Raw genomic sequence first — 22,013 nt, forward strand, 5'->3', positions numbered from 1 at the left:
TAATTTTTTGTTTCTCAATGTAATCTACTTTTAACTCTACACACTTAATCCAGCGTGTCTCCAATTTTTTTAATCATTGAAAATAAGCATTTTTCGCAAATTGCTTTTCACCAAGTCATTTTTTTTAATTTTAGGAATGAAAAGTAGTCGAAGAAAACCATCCATCAGCATCAAACGCAATTGTCAATATCCCTGTTAAAAAAATGAGGCAATTAACTTGAAAACAGTTATATTTACAAACATAACTCATTATAATTTGAAATATATCTCACAAATAACGATAACAATGTAATAAAACTCTCTTTTTAGTATCTTAATCATATTTACAAAGACAACAGTAAATCGTTAAACGGCGTATCCGGTTGATCTTTAACTTTATTGAAATTCTCCACGAATGTCTGTCGTTGTTTATCATTCGTCAAATTTTTATAAAAATCTGCTCCAGCTATACACAACATATTTTTATCTTCGTATTCGTATCTTCCAACTCTAGTTTGAAGATAGGAGAAGTACAAACGTAACCAATCGTTCATACTGGCGCTAACGAAGAAACAAGTTAAACACCAAGTGGCCATGCCGATGGAAAAAGATTGGGTGAAGTTGGATAGACTGAACACAACCCAGTCCTGTAGTAAGCAAAGTTGGTTTCTTTGGATTGCACTTTGGAAAACCTAAAATTCAAAAATGCTCTTCGTTTACTTCCCATCAAGACAAAAATGCAATAAAATTGGGACAGAGAAGAACTTAAACCAAAAACTTCAACTATCCAGCAGATTCGATACTTGAACTTCTGATTTACAACCAGCAGAGGTAAATATCTGATACTATATATTCACTATTAGCAATCATAGAAAGTATAAAGTCAAATACCACAATCACCGAGAGTGACTCATATCATTTTTTAAATACAACTACGGGTTTGATTATACTACCACCATTACTAAGAATAGTAAGAACTTGTCGGTACTAGTGGACTGGAAAATCCCTTTGCAGGTCCTTGAAAGGCACTCTAGATTTGGAAAATCCTAGTATTATTCTCAGCGTACAAATAAGAGCTTGACAATTACAGATGTTTAGAGGCCTTGTTGGTCCTAGTTGCCTGAGTAATCCCTTTACAGTCCCATTGGCCGTTCTAGGCTCTTTCAGTAGGTCATATCCAACGATTTCCATTCATGTGTTGATAAGAGCTTGACATTTGCAGAGTTTTACAGAGCCCTTGTTGGTCCTAGTTTCCTGTGTAATCCTTTGCAGTTCCCTTTTTCGCTTTAACCTATAAAGGCTCACCATAATTGGAAAATCCTCCGGGCTTGAGAGCTAAGGTCTTCCACTAGGTCAAATCCTATGATTTTCCTTTGTGTGATGATAAGAGCTTGACAATTTCAGATGTTTAGAGGTCTTGTTGGTCCTAGTTGCCTGAATAATCTCTTTGGAGTTTCATTGATCGCTCTAGGCTCATCCAGAAGGTCATATCCTATGATTTCCATTCATGTGTTGATAAGAGCTTGACAATTGCAGAGGTTTACAGAGCCCTTGTTGGTCCTAGTCCTAGTCCTAGTCCTAGTACAGAGTTTTACATAGGTCTTGTTGATCCTAGTTGGCCTGGAAATCCCTATATAGTTCTCTTGGTCGCTCTAGCGCATAAGGGCTCTCCAAAAACAGAGACTCCTCCTGATTTAAGAGCAAGGCTCTTCCACTAGATCGAATCCTAGTATTTTCCTCTATGTATTAATCAACAGCTTGCCAATTTGACAGTTGATTACAGAGACTTTCTGGGTCTAGTTCCTGGGTGACCCCTTGGAGTTCCATTGGTCGCTATAAGCATTAAAGGCTCTCCAAAACTGGAGAATACTTGTAATTTAAGAGCTTGACAATCACTGAGATTTACAGAGGCTTTGTTGGTCCTAATAAACTCTTTGAGGATTCATTGCTTGACGCTTTGTTGGTCCTAGTAAACTCTTTGTAGATTCATTGGTCGACCTAGGCGTGAAAGGTTCTCCACAATTAGAGATCTTGGTATTTTCCACTGTATGTTAATCAGAGATTGATAGGTATTGTATCTATGCCATAGAATTTGTAGCTTGCATCAGCCTGTATTGTTTCTAGGATAATCGTCTTTAATTGATTTTACTTCTCTGCTGTATTCCCACTGCCCTAATCTGAGGGGCTTTTCTCACCTATGAAAGTTTCACCCTCTCTGCAGCCACATCCACATCATTTTGTATTCGAGTCCTTACACGTTTTATTGGGCTCATATTACATTGGTAGGGTGACATTTGAAGTACTATTTCGTCTCGATTCCACGTCATTTAATCTACTAAAGTATGTTTTTATTTAACCATGTCCTAGCTTCGGTAATTTTGTTAAAACACTCCCTCGCCTATATTCATATTTTGTTCTTGGTCTCAAAGCCCTTCAAACATAATCTTGACATTGAAACTAAATTATGGTCTTTATATTGTTAAATCCTCATTAGGGTGCTTATGAATCTAATTCTCCTGATATTTTAGACATTCAAACAATTTTATACAAGATAAACTTACGGTATCATATTGTATGTACAAAATGTCTTACTTGGAATACTACTTTGCTCAACAGTTTAGGATGAGGTTGTTGTGCAGATAAAAATTCTCCGATAACTTTGGTCAAAATGTCAGCTGGTGAAAAAAAATCGTCCAAAACATTCGGCAAAACTGTACATAAGATTTCAACTTCGTGTACGTATCCTCTTTTAATTCTTTCAAAAACTGCCGATATGGTTTCTATAGTCTGAACTAAATTTTCTGGATTGGTAGCATTGGACACAATCTGGATACTTTGTAAGTAGTTAACACAGTCTAAAAGCGAAATTATTTATAAAAATTCGATTGAACGAAACTACATATTAATAATGATAATTTTTTAGCAAATAACGACTATACATGGGTAATAGAGCAGTTTACTACTACATGTTTTGTCTCTCATTGGATCGCATCAGCTTAATGTGACGAATATTCTCATTACATTTCAACTCGTACACCAAAATGTGGGACTCTGTCTATAGTGTCATTTTATTAACTTCAAGGTTTTCCAAATGGTATGGGTGATTTAAATGCAAAAATGAATCAGTTAATGACAAAAAACAGTCGAGAAGTATTTAAACTTCAATATTTCTTTATATACAAAATGTTCTCTTTTTCGAAACTAATTTTCTATCAAAAAATCAAGATGATTTAATAAGAAAACTTTATTAGAAAAAGTTTTAAGAAGTAAAAAGTTGAATGTTTTTTGCACCATCTATCCTTTTTTAGCAAAAATGAGTGTTTCATAAAATATCTGTTAGTGTGAAAGTGTGAAATTCCAAGTAATTCTGATTAAATAGAAGATAATAGAAAGTGTTTGTGGCATTCAATATTCGTTACTTTTCAATTTGCAATGATTTTTCGTCCCCTTTCAGGTATGATTCGTTCAATTTGTATTCTCAAAATTAAATTCGGTTCCAAGTCTCTATGTAGTCATTCAAAAGTGACAATGAGTCAGTTAATGACGAGGAACGGTCGACAAGCCCTTCGACAGGCTTAATGGGAGCTTAATGAAGATAAAAAACGTCCATAAATGCTTAATTCAATAAGTGCATGGACAATATTTTGGAGGAAATTACTCCCATTTTCACAAGGATTACTTCACAATGGTTGTTGCTTTATTAATCTTCTCCCATCGGTCTAGTTGTTTCCTCCACGAGACTTGAAGATATTTGGGATTTTCTTGTTGAACTTAAACGCACTTCTTTATTTTTAATAACCTCTAACTCTTTATCAATTTCTTTGATATGCACACCCTTTCATTGGACTGCAACCAAACTAAAACTACACGTTTGGGGATCTCCCCTCAGTCTAGTCCAATTTAATATTTTATTTCTATTAATTGGTGGTTGTAGTTTTGAATTATGCATTTTCTATGCCCTTCACCAAAAAGTTTAGCCACTATGATGAGTTTAATGTCGCAGAAACGAAGAGGAAAGGAGAACTGCAACAAGAAGAGGAAGGAAGGAGAAAAAACTTTCCCAAAGCAGCGAAACCATAAGACGATAGATCCATGTGTTAATCAGGAGTGTGACGCACTGGACATAAAGGAGGAGGAATACTCGAACACACCTTCTTCTGGTTTTTAACGTTGCATAACAGGTAAGAGACTATTATCGGGAAAAAATGATCGAAAATAAGGATATAAGGAAAGCTGTGAGAACCTTTCGGCTGCTCTTGTTCACAAAAAAGGTAGTCAAAAGAGAAGAAGATTAGAGGACTCAAATAGGTGACGTTATAGAAGAGGCATGAATAGGACCGGGGAAAGTGAGGAGTAAAGGAAAAGGGAGTAATACTAAATCAGGAGAACTGGATGGATCCCAATGAGCAAATGATGTTATAGTTTGAGTTAGAAGGACTGGTAGTCTTCAGGAGTCAAACACTGTTCTGGGTTACACCATTCATTTTGTGCATGAGCATTAATCATCTCATTATAAAAAAAAATTAAATTATTTGGCTTAAATCTGCTCTGGGAGTTGTTTCTCTGAACAGTTATTATTGCAATATTAGCAGAGGGTAATTAAATACTTACCAGTATACATATAACTTAATAAAAATTGTGTTCCTAATATAGCTACAGTGGGATTATCACTTTTCATTTTGTCTAAGGCTAATTTTAAAAAGGGTTTTCCGAAATTCTCCAATAATACGGATTTTTTAATTATTAATAGTCTTTCCAAACCCTAAAACACAATTCCAGAATTATAACTTTATCAAAAATCATAATAAGTTTAATTTATAAACAATATTTCATGTAGTATATCATAAAACTTTTCTTGGACGGACTAGGGACACTATGGTGAAGTGAAGAAGACAATGTTGTTTTATCACGAAGGTCACGTTATTACTAGAGAATATTAATATATTAATATAATATATATAAAATATTTACACATAAGCCTTCATATAAACCAGACATTAAAAATTTCACTCAAAGGAAACCTATGTGACTAATTTACTCGAAGGACTACTTCAGGAAGTGAAAATACCGAGGTACAAGTATTATCCAATTGAATAGGAACCAATTCGAAGGATGTCATATATCGATACTTTAACAGTTATTTATTATACAAGGAAAAACAAATTTTAACTCGAAATTGTTTTCAGTTCTTCCTTATTGGTAATGTTAGTTGTATTTCTTTAGGAATGAAGTCTATAGAATATTCTAGGATGTAAATTAAGAGTTTACTCATTCAAAAATTACTCTATTTTGACAATAGAGATTCTACAATGTCTGAGTTAGTTTGCCTTGGAAGACTTGGAAAATTGGATAAAACACTTAAAAAATCGACATATTTCATATCACCAGAAATGAATATCGATCATAAACAATTTAGAACCCTTTATATAAATCTGGATACAAAAGAAACTCGATTGGGTTCCATATGAGAAACATTAAATGGACCAAGTTGTAACGAAACGAAATCAATCAAACATTCGAACCAATCATGGTTGAAGCGTAAAGAAGCTTCTCAAACTATTTTAAAGCCCGACTCTACACTTGTTTGATAAGTTTTTGTATTGTATAAAATACTTGAGACCATTTTTTCACTAAAATTATAAATAGAACAAAATATTTAAAAAAAAAGTCATACCTTCATAATGATGTTGTGTAACCAAGTAGCCATCTTATTTTGAAGAATACTGAATGCTGTATTCAAAACCGTAGAGACAAAACCATCTTCCATGTGAATTTCTTCGACGTTCTCTACTAAATATAACGCCAAAGACCACACCAGGGTTGTATGTTCCTGGGACTTCTTCAGTACACTAAAATAAAGAAAAAATATCAGCAGTTTCTCTTGAAAACAAAAATAATAGAAGTGGATTTGGTCAACTTAAATACATTAAATACTGTTCTTATATAAATCTACTTACTTATTGGAAGGATTCAAATTCAACTGGACGTACTCCACTGCACATGGTAGAATTAACTGCATCTCTTCGGATATGGCTCCAATTTTTGTATTGTATAGTATACAACTTTCTAAAATGTACAATAAACCGTATAAAGATGATAACCTCGATGTTATATAAGGACTTTTTAGATACTGTACCAGGATCTTCTTCAATTGTTCGTATGTTTCTGAATCCTAGAAGAAGGATATTGATTATACATACCAAATGAATTTGTACGTAAAATGAAAATTTTGAGGGCAAATAACAAAAACATTTGATTAATACATATACAAGGTTTTTTTTTAATAAAAAGACCAAAGAGATGCAAGATGAACTCCAGATAACTATCTCCAATCTCAAATTAAAAATTTGATAGTAAATGAAAAATTTAAAGAATGTAGTGGAAAGAAATGAGAAGACTGATAAAAATATGAGGAAGTTTCACTTAAAAAAATTTAAAACACAAAGAGATGCAAGATAAATTACAGATAGCTGTAAATGAACAATACCGACTCAAATTTACAATCTCAGATCTAAAATTTGGAAAAAATTGAATATTTAAAGAACACTACACAAATAACAGAAATTAACCGATAAAAACTTGTACAAGGTTCTCAAAAAAATAAAATAATAATACAAATGAGGAGTAAAATAATTGTTTTTGAACAAATCTTGACTCAAATCTCACTTCTCATAGTATAAATTTGCAAGTTAATGAAAAATTCAAAGAATAAAATGCAAATTAAAGTAATAATTTATAAAAACCTGCATAATTGCTTTTAAAAAAATAAGGCACAAAGCGATGCAAGATAAACTACAGATAGCTGAGAATGAACAATACTGATTCAAATCTCCAATTTCCGATTAAAAATGCAAGGAAATTGAAAATTTAGAGAATAATTTGCAAATAATATTGATTAACTAATAAAAACCTAAATAAGGTTCACTTAAAAAATTGAAAATCCTCAAAATATGAAAGATTGAAATTTTGCAAGAAAATTGAATATTTAACGGATACTATGCAAATAACAGAAATTAATTGATAATAAGTTTAAGAACGTTCTTCTAAAAATAAAAATACCAAAAAGTGTAAGATAAACTCCAGATAATAGTTTATGAATCATAAATTTGAAAGCAAATAAAATATTTAGAGAATACTATGCAATTAACAGAAACCGACTGTTAGAAAATTGTAATATTTATTCTAGAAAAAATATGAAGACTAAAAAATCTATTACTACAAACCAAACTTCTTAAACCTACCATTAAAACCCTAATTACGTTCAATTTTTGAGGGATTGTCCAATCATAGGGTTTTTGTAAACATAGCTGTATACAAGATGAATGTATTATACTTTTTAACTTATTAGATATGTTGATAATCAAAAAGCCGAGCATAAACAATTTATATCTATTTATATAAAAAGAAATATTGAGTATGAAGGTTTTTTACCTAATAAATTGTAATATTTTATATTATAATAATAACTTACTGGATATAATACTGCCACCGCTTTACATATCCCCACGATGAAGTACTGATGTAAAAATTCATCTTCTGAATGATGAGATTTTGATAATTCCATGAAAATTTCAAACATCCACGTGAATTGACTTTTATCGGTGAAAAGATCAGAAATCATGACGGTGGATTTAACAGCTTCATGAAGAACACGTATATGTGTATTTGACTGAAAAATCATTTATATCAGAATTGTTATTTGCAAAAATTTTCATTAAAAAATATTGAAGTAAAGTATTCTACATTAATGGATACCAAATATTTACCGCCAAAACATGATAATAAACTCCCAAAAAAAAACAAATCCAATGTCTAAATTGTAGATGACACAAATCTGATAGCGGAATCCAAGAAAGAAGAAAATGAAACAAAAAATTAGAAAAAGTGACAAATTTTTTTAGAGTGGGGATAAATCAAGGTAAGATAGAATATATGGTAATCAGGAATATTTAGGTGGCTAGGCTAGGATCATCCATACTTCAAGTAACTTCACAATTTTCTATATCTAGTGGTTGTAGTAGGAAAAAAGGACGTAGAAGAATTAGAAATGACCCACCGCATTATATACCAGACATGGATATCAAAGACAGTGATGAAGATATGTTAATTAGGTAGAGAAGATAGGTATTAAGAGGAATCTAAGTATGAAACAGCACAGAAGAGACTTAGATAAGAAAATAAAAATATAAGAATTAATTTGGAACCGGAAGAACTTATTGTTGTTTGTTAGAGAGAGACAGAGACTGTGGCCTTTTGAAAGACTACGAGAAGCCAAAAATATTGCTAAAGAAATGAACGGGTGAGCTAAAAAGAGCAAAGGAAGAAATAATATGTTATGTTATCCTAAAAATAAAAATCAGAATTGGAAAGAAAAAATTGGAAACAAAGGACTCTAATTCATTTGTATCAAATAGTCTTTAGAGCAAACTAATAATAATAATGTTTCCCGTAAATTATTTTTACATTATAAATTTACATTGGTATTTGATTATACAAGGGGATCCAAAAGGATGTACATTAATTTTTAGAGCTGACTACGTCCAAAGAAAAAGGTTAATTTTTTTTCTATAATTTTTTTCAAATGGATGAATTGATAACCATACTTTAAACTTTAAAACAACTGTCAAATGATCTTGATTATGGGATTCATATTTTTGTGGAGTGATTATCCAAAACTAAAATTATTCACAATTAAGGGTGGCTATAATAAAAACTATACTATCCATTTTTCTCTATCATAGACTTACTTGAGGTTCCATTAACTGTGTATAATAATCGATCAAAAATTGTAAACAGGAATTTACGTCTAAACCCATAGTTTCCAAAATCTTCTTTCGTTGCCTATACGGTTCTCCGAACGATGAAATATCCTCCTCAATTGTACCAGTCGCTAACAACAAATATTTCACGGAAACTTGTCCACAGGAATATTTATCCGATAATTTTTCCAAATTACGTGAATTGAAAACATTGAAGATCTTGTTATCATCAGAAAAATATGAAGAGTTTTCATAACAAATCTGGATGCAATTCTGAATTCTTTTCAATTTCTGGACCCTGCGGAAATAAAAAATGAGAATGGTGAAGTTAAATCGTGTTTATCAGAAACTACTGGTAATATTTCGAAGATAAGTTTGATTTTTTAATTGGAATCATATCTTTAATTTACAATCTACAGACAAATTTTTTTAAAATTTTGCAATGTTTACAGAAATATTTGAAAAAACAAACTCAGGTTTAAAATTATTGAAAATTTTTTGAATCTTTGCATGAATTTTTGAAAAAAATATAAATAATATTTGTGAATTGAAAGAGTCTGTGAACCTTCTCTCGGCGATATCTGAAGCAACTCCAAAAATGCAATTCTTTCGCAAATGTAAAACTTAGGGGTAGTTTGTTAATAAGCCAAAAATCAAATGAAAAATTAAGAAAAAACAAAGCTTTAATTCACTTCTTGTGTATCAGTTGGAGCTAGATCAGGGCTGTATGGGAGATGTGTGAAGCCTTGCATTATCATAGTGGAACACTAAACCTTTCTGATTTGACAATTCTGGTCGTTTTTCTTTGATTGCTTAATTCAGTTTTATTAATTGTTGTCAGTAAACATCAGAAATGATCGTTTGGTTCCTTGGAAGCATCTCAAAAAACACAAAATCTTTATAATCCCACCAAATTGGCAGCATGAGCTTTCTTCTTGTTTTTCAGCTTTCGATGTGGTTCATCGTGTTTGCTCCATTATCGTTTTCGAAATATGTTTCTGTACAGGGCCCATTTTTCATCATCAGTGATGATTATTTTCAAGAAAGGGTTGGTTTCATTTCGCAAATGTGTCAAATGAATTTTTTTCAATTCGTGAGGTACCCAAATATCAAGCTTCTTAACTAGCCCAAGACATATTAAGTGAAAAGCGAAAGTACTTAGTTACCAATCTTACAATAAAAATAAAAAGCATAACTACATGAAAAAAGACAAAGTAGTTTTTACAGGAAAAAAATTTATATTTTGAAAGTTACTCACCCTATATCACTTCCATCTATATCAGAATTTCTTGAAATGTGGATAATTTTCGATATATTCGAGTCCCCAACAGTTGGTAATGTTAAAGTTTGTAATAACAACGCCGTTATTGATTTAACGGCTAAAGAGGAGGCATGTAACGAATCATTCAATTCTAACGGTTCTAATTCATTAGTTGGCGCACAAAGGACACTAAGTAAACACATCCAGGTTTCTTCAAATTGTTGTCTTGTTGTCCACCCCATTAAATTTATCCTGAAAGAAGTGATTGATATTGAACGATTTAATTTTTTTTCTATAGTAGTAGTAAATAAATGATAAACTCCCTTTGGTATATAAATAGATCATGTATATACAGTGTGGATGAATTAAGATTTACAAACATCAATATGTGATGTAATTATGTCAGAGGGTCTTAAAATTATTATAAAGTTCAAGTGGATACAAATAAAATGGTATACAGAGTTCAGCTATTTGATTCATGCCAAATCTTGAATTTACAACTTTATTGGTTTGGCGCTGTCGTCATTCATTTACCTTTAGTTCTGGGGGTTGGTAGCCATACAAACGTCAAAAAGGCTAATTTAAGTTAGTGTAAGCCTTGAATAAAGCCAAACAACGATCATTATAAACGAAATTTGGACCTTGCAAGAAGTAATTTTGTTGATAAATTTAGTTATTTTTGACTTATATGCTATAAAATGTCAAGTAGGTTCGTGATTTTTGTTGCTGACTTTTATTTACTTTCAGTTCTGAGGGTTTTCAGCCATACAAAAGACTAATGTCAGTTAATCTGAGCCTTGATTCAAGTACAAAAGGCTTGAAAAATACCAAACAACGATCATTACAAATGAAATTTGGACATTGCAAGAAACTTCAAGCAATTTCATTAAGAAATTTAATAATTTTTTATTTCTAACCAATAAACTGACAAGTAGGTTCATGATTTCTGTTGCTGACATTTATTAACTTTCAATTTTAAGGGCTGGAAGCCATACAAAAGTCAAAAAGGTTAATTTAAGATAGTGTGAGCCTCGAATAATGTCAAATAACGATCTTTACAAATGAAATTTGGACCTTGCAAGAAACTTCAAGCAATTTCATTAAGAAATTTAGTTATTTTTGACTTCTAAGCAATAAAATGTCAAGTAGGTTTGTGATGTTTGTTGCTGACTTTTCTTTACTTTGAATTTTAAGCGCTGGTAGCTATACAAAAGTCAAAATGGCTAATTTAAGCTAGTGTGAGCCTTAATTCAAGTTAAAGAGCATTGAATAATACCAAACAACGTTCATTAAGGTCGCTTAACATGATGCAATACAACGTGCAATGCAATGCAAGACGCAATATTTCTTGATCAAAAGCGTGTGCAGATGAAATTCATCTCTTTGTTTCATGCAAGATCTTGACATTATAGGTTGTGTGTCATTTTTATTGCGTGCAAGTTGCAATTTCGTTACTTTTGGCTTATCAAATCAACTGACTTTCGTAAAACTTAGCTTCGTTATTTTCCTTGTTAAACTAGGTACAAAATATTTCAGTTAATCTGAGCCTTGATTCAAGTACAAGAGGCTTGAAAAATGCCAAACAATGATCATTATAAACGAAATTTTGACCTAGCAAGAAATTTAGTTATTTTTGACTTCTAACCAACAAATTGTCAAGTAGGTTGAGGATTTTTGTTGTTAACATTCATTTACTTTCAATTCTGACAGTTGGTAGTCATACAAAATACAAAAAGGCTAATTTCAGTTAGTACGAGCCTTGGTTCAAGTACAAGAGCCTCGAACAACGTTCATTTCCTTTTACAAGAAATTGCTTACCTAAAAATATATTCTTCGAGTACCTCGATATACTGCAACATTTCTATCGGAAGAGCCGCCACCACTGTACCGAATGTCCCGTCCATTTTCTCAGGCAGCCATCCCGTTTTCCAAGCTCGTTGTGGTATCATCACATACGAATTAACAAGGGGATACCTAGCCAAACATACCGTCAAACTGAGTATCCTTTTAAACAAAAAATCTGGAATCTTCGTCGTATTCGATAACTTGAGTTCGAAGAACCAGCATGTTAACGTATACAACTGATAGGTAGCTTGGATAGATGGCGATGAATCGCTATTTTCTCTCAAATTATACTTTGGAATTGTCAACAGAGGTTTATCATTTCGCAGTAATGTATTCACAAGACCGTACAGACTATTAATGCAAGAACACAACCAAGAAGAATTGGAATCTAAAGTGAAAAAATTACAGCTACTTATACTACGGAGAATATTATCACAACTAGTTAGAAATATGTCCGTTAGATGGGCTCTGAAATCTGAGTTAGGTGATTCTAGATACTTAGTGTATTCTAAGCACACCACGCTGAATTTTTTTAAGTTTGCTAATGAATTTTCAGATAATTGGGGAGAATTTTTTGTTAATAACGGCATTGATAATGCTATACTGTATATTAAATGGGAAAATTCGTGACAGTCGAAATTTTCAGTCATCTTCTCTGTGTATGATGATTCGGAAGTTGATGGAAGTCGTCCAATAGGAGAATAAACCTAAAATTATAAATTTATAAACAATTCTTTTTTATTTAAAGATAATTCCATTGTTGCTCATATTCGTATTTAAATTGGAAGTTGAAAATTTTGAAAAATAAAGCTATTAGAAAAAACCTATATATGTACAAAAGGCTATATAATACCATAGCGTTTTCTAATTATAAAAAAAATGTAAGAATTATCCCATTTTGAAGATTTTTTTTTCAATTTTTGTTTCTACGATGTTTTTATGAAACACCAAATATGGGAAATGTAAAAATCGTTAAAAGAGACCTGAAATCAATACAATTTATAAACTAAAACAATAATTAGACATACTGTTATTTATACAGCTGAAAAATTTTACTACTACTTACAGTTAGGAGGACATGCCTCCATTTTACAAAGAAAAAATAGATTAAACGTTATAAAAACTGAGCAAATACACTGACTTGGACATCTGAAGGGCACAGATGAAAGAAAGCAACAACGAAGAAGTTAAAAATTGGAAAACCAAAGAAAAAGACAAAGTTCTTCAAGAATTGTAGAACTGAGGATTAATATGTAAGTACTTGTAATAAACTTGAAAATTATACCATGTATATAAAGAATATTTTTTATTTCCCATTTAAAAATTGAGGATTGTACCTATCACTATACGCATGGATTAAAACTATTGAGCAATAAGGAAAATTCCGGGAAATCGAAGTCAACCTTCTAAATAGTTTAAAATCAGACGACTTCCTCGAAGACCTATCCACCCAGTTTGCCATGGATGAATACACTTCAGAAGAGTTTGAAATCGACTTTGGCGTTTCCCAAGGATGCACCTTTGTCACCTATTCTCTTTTTCCTCTACATTAATGATCTAGTCGACAAAACTAGCTTCGTCCAAGTAAACTCAATCCGATTGATCACTACCATCTCGAAAACATTTTGGAATTGATTAGAAGACATCTGATTGGCAAAAAACTAGGCCACTGGGACATAAAATATCACAATAATCGCTAATTCGCCTGTGGGTATTGACATTGACATGTCCTGGTATAGTCATTCGGTCGAAATATGATCTCAAAAAACTGTATACTCAACAACAGCTCGCAATCTTCTACAAGACCCTGATTCATTCAACTTTGGAGTATTATTCGCACATTAGGAGCTCGGTACCAAAGCATACTCTGAAAATGCACGAATTAATACAAAAATTGATTAGAATCTTGGACAGCTTATAGCATAGAAGAAAAGTAGCTGACCTGACTCTGTTTTACCAATACTACCAAAGTAGCCAACATAATCCTACGTAGAGAAGTATTTCCAAGATTTACTCAACAGGAAGATGTGGTAATGAACATCAAGTTCACCTGCAGATGTCCAGAGCGTCTCTATGTTTTGAAAAAGTGAAACAGTTACCAAAGTACTTCGTTCCAGAATCCAACAACCTGTAGAAATTCAAGATAAATATCTACAAGCTCTTCCACATGGTAGGCACCACTCGAACTACTCGAGTGTAAAAGCGTTCACCCTCTAAAGCTTGCTTTTAACATAAATATAATTGAAGAGGTTTTATTACTGTCAATATTGATGTCAGTATACATAAAAGTGAAGGATTTTCACAAATTATTTAAATAAAAAAATATGTTTAAGTAATTGATATGTCACCTGATGTGGTTGTGGTACTCTAGATATTATACCGGACACTTCTTTCAATATACAGTCAACACTGGCTCCAAGTAAATCACATCTATCTAGTTGAAATTTTTTAGTATTAACCAAACCTAGGTTCAGGCAGTCTTTCAAATACTGTTTGTTAAATTCGTTGCTAGTCATAAAACCAACAATTTCTGTATACTCCAATTTCATTAAAAGTTCTGCGATTTCTTTACCGATACTACATTCTTTGAATTTACTTTTGATTTGGTTCAAATACCAATTTCTATCGATATTCAATTTCTTGATGTAATCTGGATCCACGATTCGTCGTTGTTCGAATTCTATTGGAGTTAAATTATAGTATTGGACAGATAATTTGTTTAAAAGACTAACTAGAGTTTCATTTCTGCAAAAAAAAATTCAAATGGATAATAAGTTTAATCGAGGAGAGTGACTGACCTTTTTACTAAATTATAAGACACTAAAACTGATTGTATACTAGTCAAATCGTCTCTTGATAATTGAGTATTAACTTCTTCAATTGATAAGGTGAATAAAAATTCAATTTTCCTATTTGCGATATTCGTAGATATTCTGGATACTGCTGTTTGATGACACTTCAGCATATGAGGTACTATTAGTTTTAAAACTGCTCCGATTTGAGATTGATGACAGTTTTCCACACATTTCAAGGCTTTTACCTTAAAAACTGACTAAAAAATTAATACAAAACAAATAAGTATGAATTTCTAGGACCGTCCGTGATATTCGTATTATTACCATCACTATAACACTTTCTGGTCCTTCGAGCCTGTCATAAGTTGATAACATACCATTGCAAGTGGTAATTAATAACCACCAATCATGGGTCAATAAAAATCTTCCAAGGTTCTAAATACATCTATCTAGTATTCAGATGGTTCTACGTTAGCGCAAGGAGCTAAATTGGGACCATACCACTGAAAAATATCACCATTTTTGCTAGCAATAAACATATGTTCTGATTAGAAAGCCTATAGCCAAGTGGCCTTAAAGCTCCTCAAAGCTATTGAGTGCACTTCTAAGCTATTATGGCAGTGAAAACAAACTATATAGCATACTAGGCAATTAGGAAGCAGACAGCCTTGCCAAAAAGGCTGTTTGTCACATTAATAACCACCATGACAGAAGACGAGAGCTGCAGATTCTGCCAGCAAGAATCGACTTTACAAATGTCTTGCACATTTCAATAAAAGGCTCGGTTGTCATAAAGGAATACTCCTAACACCTAGGGAAATGCGAAAAAAAGCTTGCTTTGGAAAGAGGCTACGCATTTTTGAGGCAGAAGATTTAATCTACAGTCTATATCTGGCTCGAAGGACCAGACAGTATAATTGTGAGTGCTATTGTAATGTTACTAAACAGTATGATCAATATAAATAGAAACTTCAAGTTACAATTGAAATCTAGTTGATTATTTGTTGAGTAGGCTAGAAAAACATAGATTTAGACATCGAGACTATCAATTAAATAAAAATAAGTGAATGAATGTTTATCAAATTGGATTATGGCTACATGTTTTGTATATCGTTGTGTTCTCGCACGTTAATTTTTTTGCTTTCTAGACTTTCCATTTAAAATGCGCTACTATCTCATTGGATCTGAAACTAATACTCACCGATCGGGATTTTTTAACAGCTTCTGATACGTTTTCAATAAACTTTTTGCTTAAATCTGGTGATCTATGTACAAGCGTAATAAATTCTGATACTGGAGGCTCGTTATACAACTCTATTATGGATAATGAATTTTTGTTTAAAAACCATGTAATGTTTTCAGTATCCGTCATATTTTCACCCTAAAAATGCATTTATAGGTCAATTTTCTTCATGGAATTATTTATAAAGCCGTCAAGGAAAAGCGTAAGTTTAATTAAAATGGAAAATCTATAATTTCACTTAGAAAATGTATCAATTTTACCCATGTTTTTAATTATTGGCACACACCAAGAAAACATCATGTTAGATTTGATTAGACAGTAGATAGTTATCTTGAAAGGACAATTTCTGATGGATCAGTTTTAAGAAGTAATTTTCCTAAAGTATAAAAAGAAAAATTTAAACAAAAGCATTCGTAGTAAAGAAGTCGATGCACACAAGAAACTGTATAACAACAAAACAACTACTTTCCAGACTATATGCCATGATAAAGATTGAATAACATTCCACAGGACTTTTTTTGTTCTATTTGGTTTCAAAAGGGTTTCTATCATCTTAACCCTCGTCAGTATAACATACGTTTTGTACACTTTCATTTTAGTTTCTTTGGAAATTTATTTTATTTTTATTTTCTGAATTTAACAGTCCTTTAGAACATTCTCTCATGTAAGTACTTCTCTTTCTGGTTCTTATATATTTTTTACCTTTTTATCGCCTCTAAGACCTTTTAATACCCTATAAAAGATTTTCCGGTTTGTTCTACTATCTAATTCGTTCCTAAATTCCTCTTATTTTCTCTGTTTGGGATGCAATACCAACTTTTTTATTGTGTTCTTTGTACTGTTCGTAACTTCTTTGTACTTTTTGTCCTAGGTTAATTGTCGTTTCCTCTTTTTTATTTTAACGAGTTTCAATCTAATCAGTATACCATGTATCGGTTTTTTATTACCGTTTTGTCTGATTGTCCTATAGACGTCTCTTGCAGAGACTGTCATAGTGGTTTTATAGAGCTACCAAACTTCTTCTAGTTCATTGTCAAGACATTTTACAATATTTTCTAATTCGTTGTTTACCATTTTCTCTATTGTTATTTTTTGCTATTGCTTGGTGGTTTAATTCGTAGTAGGTTTAGTTTTATTTTATCTATAATAGTTGGGTTATTACTTCTAGTACAAGTAGGTAGTGATCACTGTTTATTTCATCCCCACGTCCTTTGTTATTCCTTTTTCTACCATCAAACAGTCCAAAATTGACCTTTGGTTTCAACTGGGTTGTTATTTGGTAAATTTAAGGATACATTATTGCCCAAAAAACCATTAGTTATAATCGACTTTTATAATCCACATTATATTAATTTTTATCATATTAATTACAATTTATCTATTATAATTACCTCTACGGAGGGTACTTCACATGTAATCATTGAATAATTTCATTTTTAGACATCAGAAAGTTAATTTACAAAAAATTGACTTAGTAACTTTGTCATTAATGATTAAGCTTCAAGTCCATGTTATTGATTTAGCATTACATATTTGTGACACTCCATGTATAAAAAATGTCGTAATATTCGAAAATTTTTATTTTCAACACACGTTATATCATAATAATAACGATAAGTTAATTAATTGTACGAGGGACGTTTCAATATTGTTACAAACTCGTCCTGCGACATGAAAGGTACTGTCACAATTTCTAGAAAGGTTTTTTTTGTTTATTTACGCTATTCTAGAGCCCGAATTATAGAGAAATCCGTGGCGTATAAATAGGCGCTTGTTTATGAGCGAGTAAGTCAGTAATTAATCGGTGTGTTTAAATAAATTAGTGTACTAATTTTTGTTAATAGTGTAGTGTATAAATAAATTAAGTAAGTAAGCAAATATAGTTTATATAAATGAGAAAAGCATAACACAATATCTACACTCACCAGGAAATCACAGAAAGACATAACGCTACCAATTTTCATTACCTCCAAATTCAAAACAGTATTTTTTTCTCTAGAATAAACGTCAATTTTATCTATTTTAACATAAAAAATTGTTTCCTTCTCACCTTCCAATATATTCATGTTTGCAATTTTTGGAAAAACTTTGCCAGAAAGTTATATTATCATGACTCAAAAAAATTAGAAAATTACACCAATGGGTGCTCAAAACTGGATAAAAAACTGCCAATTTTGAAAAATTTTCATTGATGCAACTGATTTCCACAACGTCGTTTTCGTCAAAGGGAATGTTTGCGTTTAAAGTTGTGGTTACAGTTTTCGTTATATTTGGATGGTTACCTAAAAAATAAAAAGTCACTAGATTATATTGAATATTCAATTGGTTTAAAGAAGAAGAATCATTCATGTTTTGAATTTACTTACCAGATTGAAACATATAGGAGCAGTGGATCAAAAACCCGAACAAAATTTCTACGTTAAATTCATTCTTTTTAACGTTTATATGTAAAACACAAATTTTGGAACACACATTTAGTATTCTGAGTATAAATTTAATGAACACCAATTCAGCAGGTATGTTTTGAAAGGTTTCGGCATTGTTGTAAACATTCAGAGGATCCGCTTTAGTTTTGACGTTATCAAAAATTATAGCTGGGGAAAATTCTGATTTCAACTTATCGATTTTTGATAAAAGAGTATCTTCTTTCAAGGAAATTACGAGTAGCAGCAGGATAACGATCTTGGAAATCCAATTATGGAACACTGGTGAGTTCTAAAAAAAATATATATATACCACATGTTTCTGATGCATTGATTTATCCGTTGAAACATAGTTATGTACATTACGAGGTTAATACTAAACCTACAGCGTTAAATGAAGAAAAATATCAATGATGAGATGTGAAAGTAGGTTATAAACTTTTAGAACAAACCTCGTACTGAAGGGACTTAGGGCCCCAATGAGACCTGGAATTTCGACTATTTGTCACTGATGATGTTATTTAGAAGTTGGAAATACTAAGAAAATTAAGTGAACAAATAATTTAATGGAGTACAAACATTTAATTTAGAAGGTTTATATCGTTAAAAGAAGAGTAGCATCAATGAGGAGATGTGAAAGTTCGAAACTATAGAACAAACCTCATACTGAAGGGATTGTTTGGGGCCCCAACTATCTGTCAATGATGTTGTTTAGAAGTTGGAAATAATAAGAAAATTAAGTGAACAAAGAAATGTAGTAATATGGTTTATACTAAACTTATAGCGATTAATAAAGAATAACATCAATTATGAGATGTGAAAGTAGGTTATAAACTTTTAGAACAAATTGTTTGGGACCCCAATGGGACTTCGAACTCCAAATATCTGTTACCGATGTTATTTAGAAGTTGAAAATAATACGACAATTAAATTAACAAACAATTTAATGGAGCACAAGGTTTCTACTAAACTTACAGTGTTTAATGAAGAATATTATCAATGAGGAGATTTGGAAGTAGGTTAGAAACTTTTAGAACAAACCTCGTTCTGTAGGAGTCTTTTGGGACTCCGATGAGATCTGAAACGAAAAGTTCTGAATTATAGGAAAATTGAGAGGCAAATAAACTAACCTTCAGTCTCTGAAGACGATAACTTGGTTATCGAAATGCACTGATTCGCATTTCGTGTTCAGGTAGTATTTATAGGTAAAAACTTATAGATACTAAAATAGATGATGAACAAAATGGAAGACCAAGAAAAATATGAAATAAGGAAGTTAAGATAGAGAAAAAAAGAAACATTTAATGGATAGAAAAGAATGGAGATACTACATTGTAGTTCCAATTAATAAACACCTTCACCCACAAGGATAGAAAGGATTAAGAGTTATCATCGTGAAAATTGTCATTTTGACTGATATTATCATAAAAGTTCTCACCAATGCAGGTGGTTCTTGGAAGAACATGACTATGATTTCATCGAAAGGCTTAAAAACTTCTGGATTCATTGCCAAAATAAATCTTCTCATAGAAATTAACGAGTTGGAGTCGTGGAGTTTCAATTTATTCTGTTTAAACATCGGTAGTACTACGTTGAATACCCTTTTAGACCAATCGTACCATTTCTCAATATTGTGAGTACAATATTTACTGTCTTCTAATATTAAAGTAATCAAATCTAGTACTTGTTTATTATCGCAAAGTCTTAGCAACATACTAAGAACTACCTAAAAAATATAAAATTTTAGATTTTCAAAAATTTATACACTTAACAATAAAAAAATCCATAGTTAGGTTAGGTTTAACTTTTTTAATTAATCCTCTAAGATATTACTCAGATAATTAGACCTCCCCATTCTTAATAATAAAAAATGTACGAAATACAGAGATTTAATGAAAAATGTACAAAAGGTATATGAAACAAAGCAAAAAGAACTGAAAGGGCCTATTTTATTCTTTCACTGGGTTAAGAGCATTCCATATTTCAATAAGTCTAAGAAATGAACAAAATTCGTTATTGACCAGTTACATTCCAAAGAGTATTGGATTGAGTTTTCTTAACTATTAACTGGCAATACCATGCTTGGATTTCCATCTCTTTTCAATTTTCAACGATTTCAACAATAATTTTACTCCACACCATTGGTGGTATTTTCAGTTCAAAGTAACTCTAGCAAACTGCTCTTCAATGTTTTGTGGTTAACGGAGTTCTAATTGCAGACACTCTGGACTCCAATGATTAAAATTTGGCTCGTTATCATATCATTATGTATTTCTTCTTGATAGCACAACAAAAAATCCTTAAGAAACAAAGTAGATGTTTTTATTTTGGTTAAAAACTTCCCTTATTTCAGTGATTCTAAGAAATTTAACTGTGACTATCAGTTTTAATTCAAGGAGGCTCAATTGGATTGAGTTTTCTAAGCTGTTAGCTGGCCATACCATGCTTGAATTTCCATCTCTTTTTCACTCTCAACGATTTTAACAATAAGAAAAGAAAATTTTCTCTATAGAGGGAGGAAAAGAGGTTATCAACTTTAATATTGTAACTGTAATATCTTTCCACGTTCCCAGCTTACCATATTGATGTTACTCCACACCACTGGTGGTGTTTTCAGTGCAAATGATCTCTATTAAACTGCTCTTTAATGTTTTGGGGTTAACTGAGGTCCAATTGCAGACACTCTGGAATCCTACGATTGAAAGTTTGCCTTTTATCATGTCAGTACGTATTTCTTATTGATAGCGTGACAGAAAAACTTGAAGAAACAAGATAGACGTAACAAATCCCTTCAAATGCCAAAATGTATTACAGTTTACACCAGATACACGCCCACAACCACGGGGAATATAATGTGCCACTTCTACTTGTGATAAATCTTTTCCAATTGACCCAATACATTCTTTAGGACTGCAATTATATGATTTTGGCAAAGATGAAAAAATTTTTGAAGATATCAGTACATATTCTAGTTCGATGTAGCAGAGGGTTAGTCCAAATGATTCCTAATGAACTAGTCATGCTCTTCAATGTGCTGGGGACATTGGAGATCCAGTTGCAGGTATTCTGAACCTCAATTAAAAGTTGAAGAAGCGAAATAGGCCTAAGAAACTCTTATCAAAGCCGTTCAATCGCAAAAACCTATTCTGGTTTGCATCAGATACATCACCAACAACCTTATTTGGGACTTCTTTGATTTCTCCTTGTGTCTCAGAACCTAATGGATTTTTTTCGTCACTTTTACAGGTAAAAGCCTTCTCCAATAAACGCAATTGCTACAGCATGTACCAGAATTATCAGATTTTAGCAATGGTTAACAAAATTCAGCAGATAACAGTATATATGAAAATTCAATGTGGTTCCTTGTATTTGTATTTTCTATATTTCTTCCCCAACTTATTATCTTACTAACAACCCCACAAAAAATGACGAAATGACATAAAACTTACTTCTCTAGTAGTTTCCAGTTCTTTAAAATCAGCTGTATTTGACTTATTCCTTGTTAAAAATATGTCTTCTACGATGGGTTCCAATGCCGGAATACAGTGCGTAGCAGCGGGTTGACCGCTAGCCATTAATCCGTCACACAACTGAATAATTTTCGGTACTCCAATGATCGATTTGGAGTGTTGTTTACTATAGGACAGCTGCACCAAGAATTGGAATATTTTGGGTATTAGTTCTTGTACTTTCCTAAATTGAGAATAA

General features: G+C 31.9%; 1 protein-coding gene across 1 annotated transcript in view; it reads right to left on the reverse strand.

Moving 5' to 3' along the window:
- Positions 1–212: 212 nt before the first annotated feature.
- The window catches only part of LOC130445727 (huntingtin), a 35,586-nt gene continuing 13,785 nt past the window's right edge, over positions 213–22,013 (reverse strand). Inside the window, exons 16-32 of the mRNA XM_056781561.1 lie at positions 21,755–21,998; positions 19,744–20,031; positions 18,249–18,597; positions 17,933–18,164; positions 17,808–17,877; positions 15,841–16,020; positions 14,643–14,896; positions 14,193–14,589; positions 11,818–12,551; positions 9,997–10,251; positions 8,727–9,036; positions 7,451–7,648; positions 5,937–6,151; positions 5,654–5,828; positions 4,591–4,741; positions 2,572–2,834; positions 213–671 (exon numbers count right to left, since the gene is read on the reverse strand). Coding sequence (XP_056637539.1) covers positions 324–671; positions 2,572–2,834; positions 4,591–4,741; positions 5,654–5,828; positions 5,937–6,151; positions 7,451–7,648; positions 8,727–9,036; positions 9,997–10,251; positions 11,818–12,551; positions 14,193–14,589; positions 14,643–14,896; positions 15,841–16,020; positions 17,808–17,877; positions 17,933–18,164; positions 18,249–18,597; positions 19,744–20,031; positions 21,755–21,998 — 4,663 coding nt within the window. The 3' untranslated portion in view covers positions 213–323. The remainder of the gene's footprint in view (positions 672–2,571; positions 2,835–4,590; positions 4,742–5,653; positions 5,829–5,936; positions 6,152–7,450; positions 7,649–8,726; positions 9,037–9,996; positions 10,252–11,817; positions 12,552–14,192; positions 14,590–14,642; positions 14,897–15,840; positions 16,021–17,807; positions 17,878–17,932; positions 18,165–18,248; positions 18,598–19,743; positions 20,032–21,754; positions 21,999–22,013) is intronic.

Source organism: Diorhabda sublineata, chromosome 6, assembly GCF_026230105.1.
Source record: "Diorhabda sublineata isolate icDioSubl1.1 chromosome 6, icDioSubl1.1, whole genome shotgun sequence".
NCBI lineage: Eukaryota > Metazoa > Arthropoda > Insecta > Coleoptera > Chrysomelidae > Diorhabda > Diorhabda sublineata.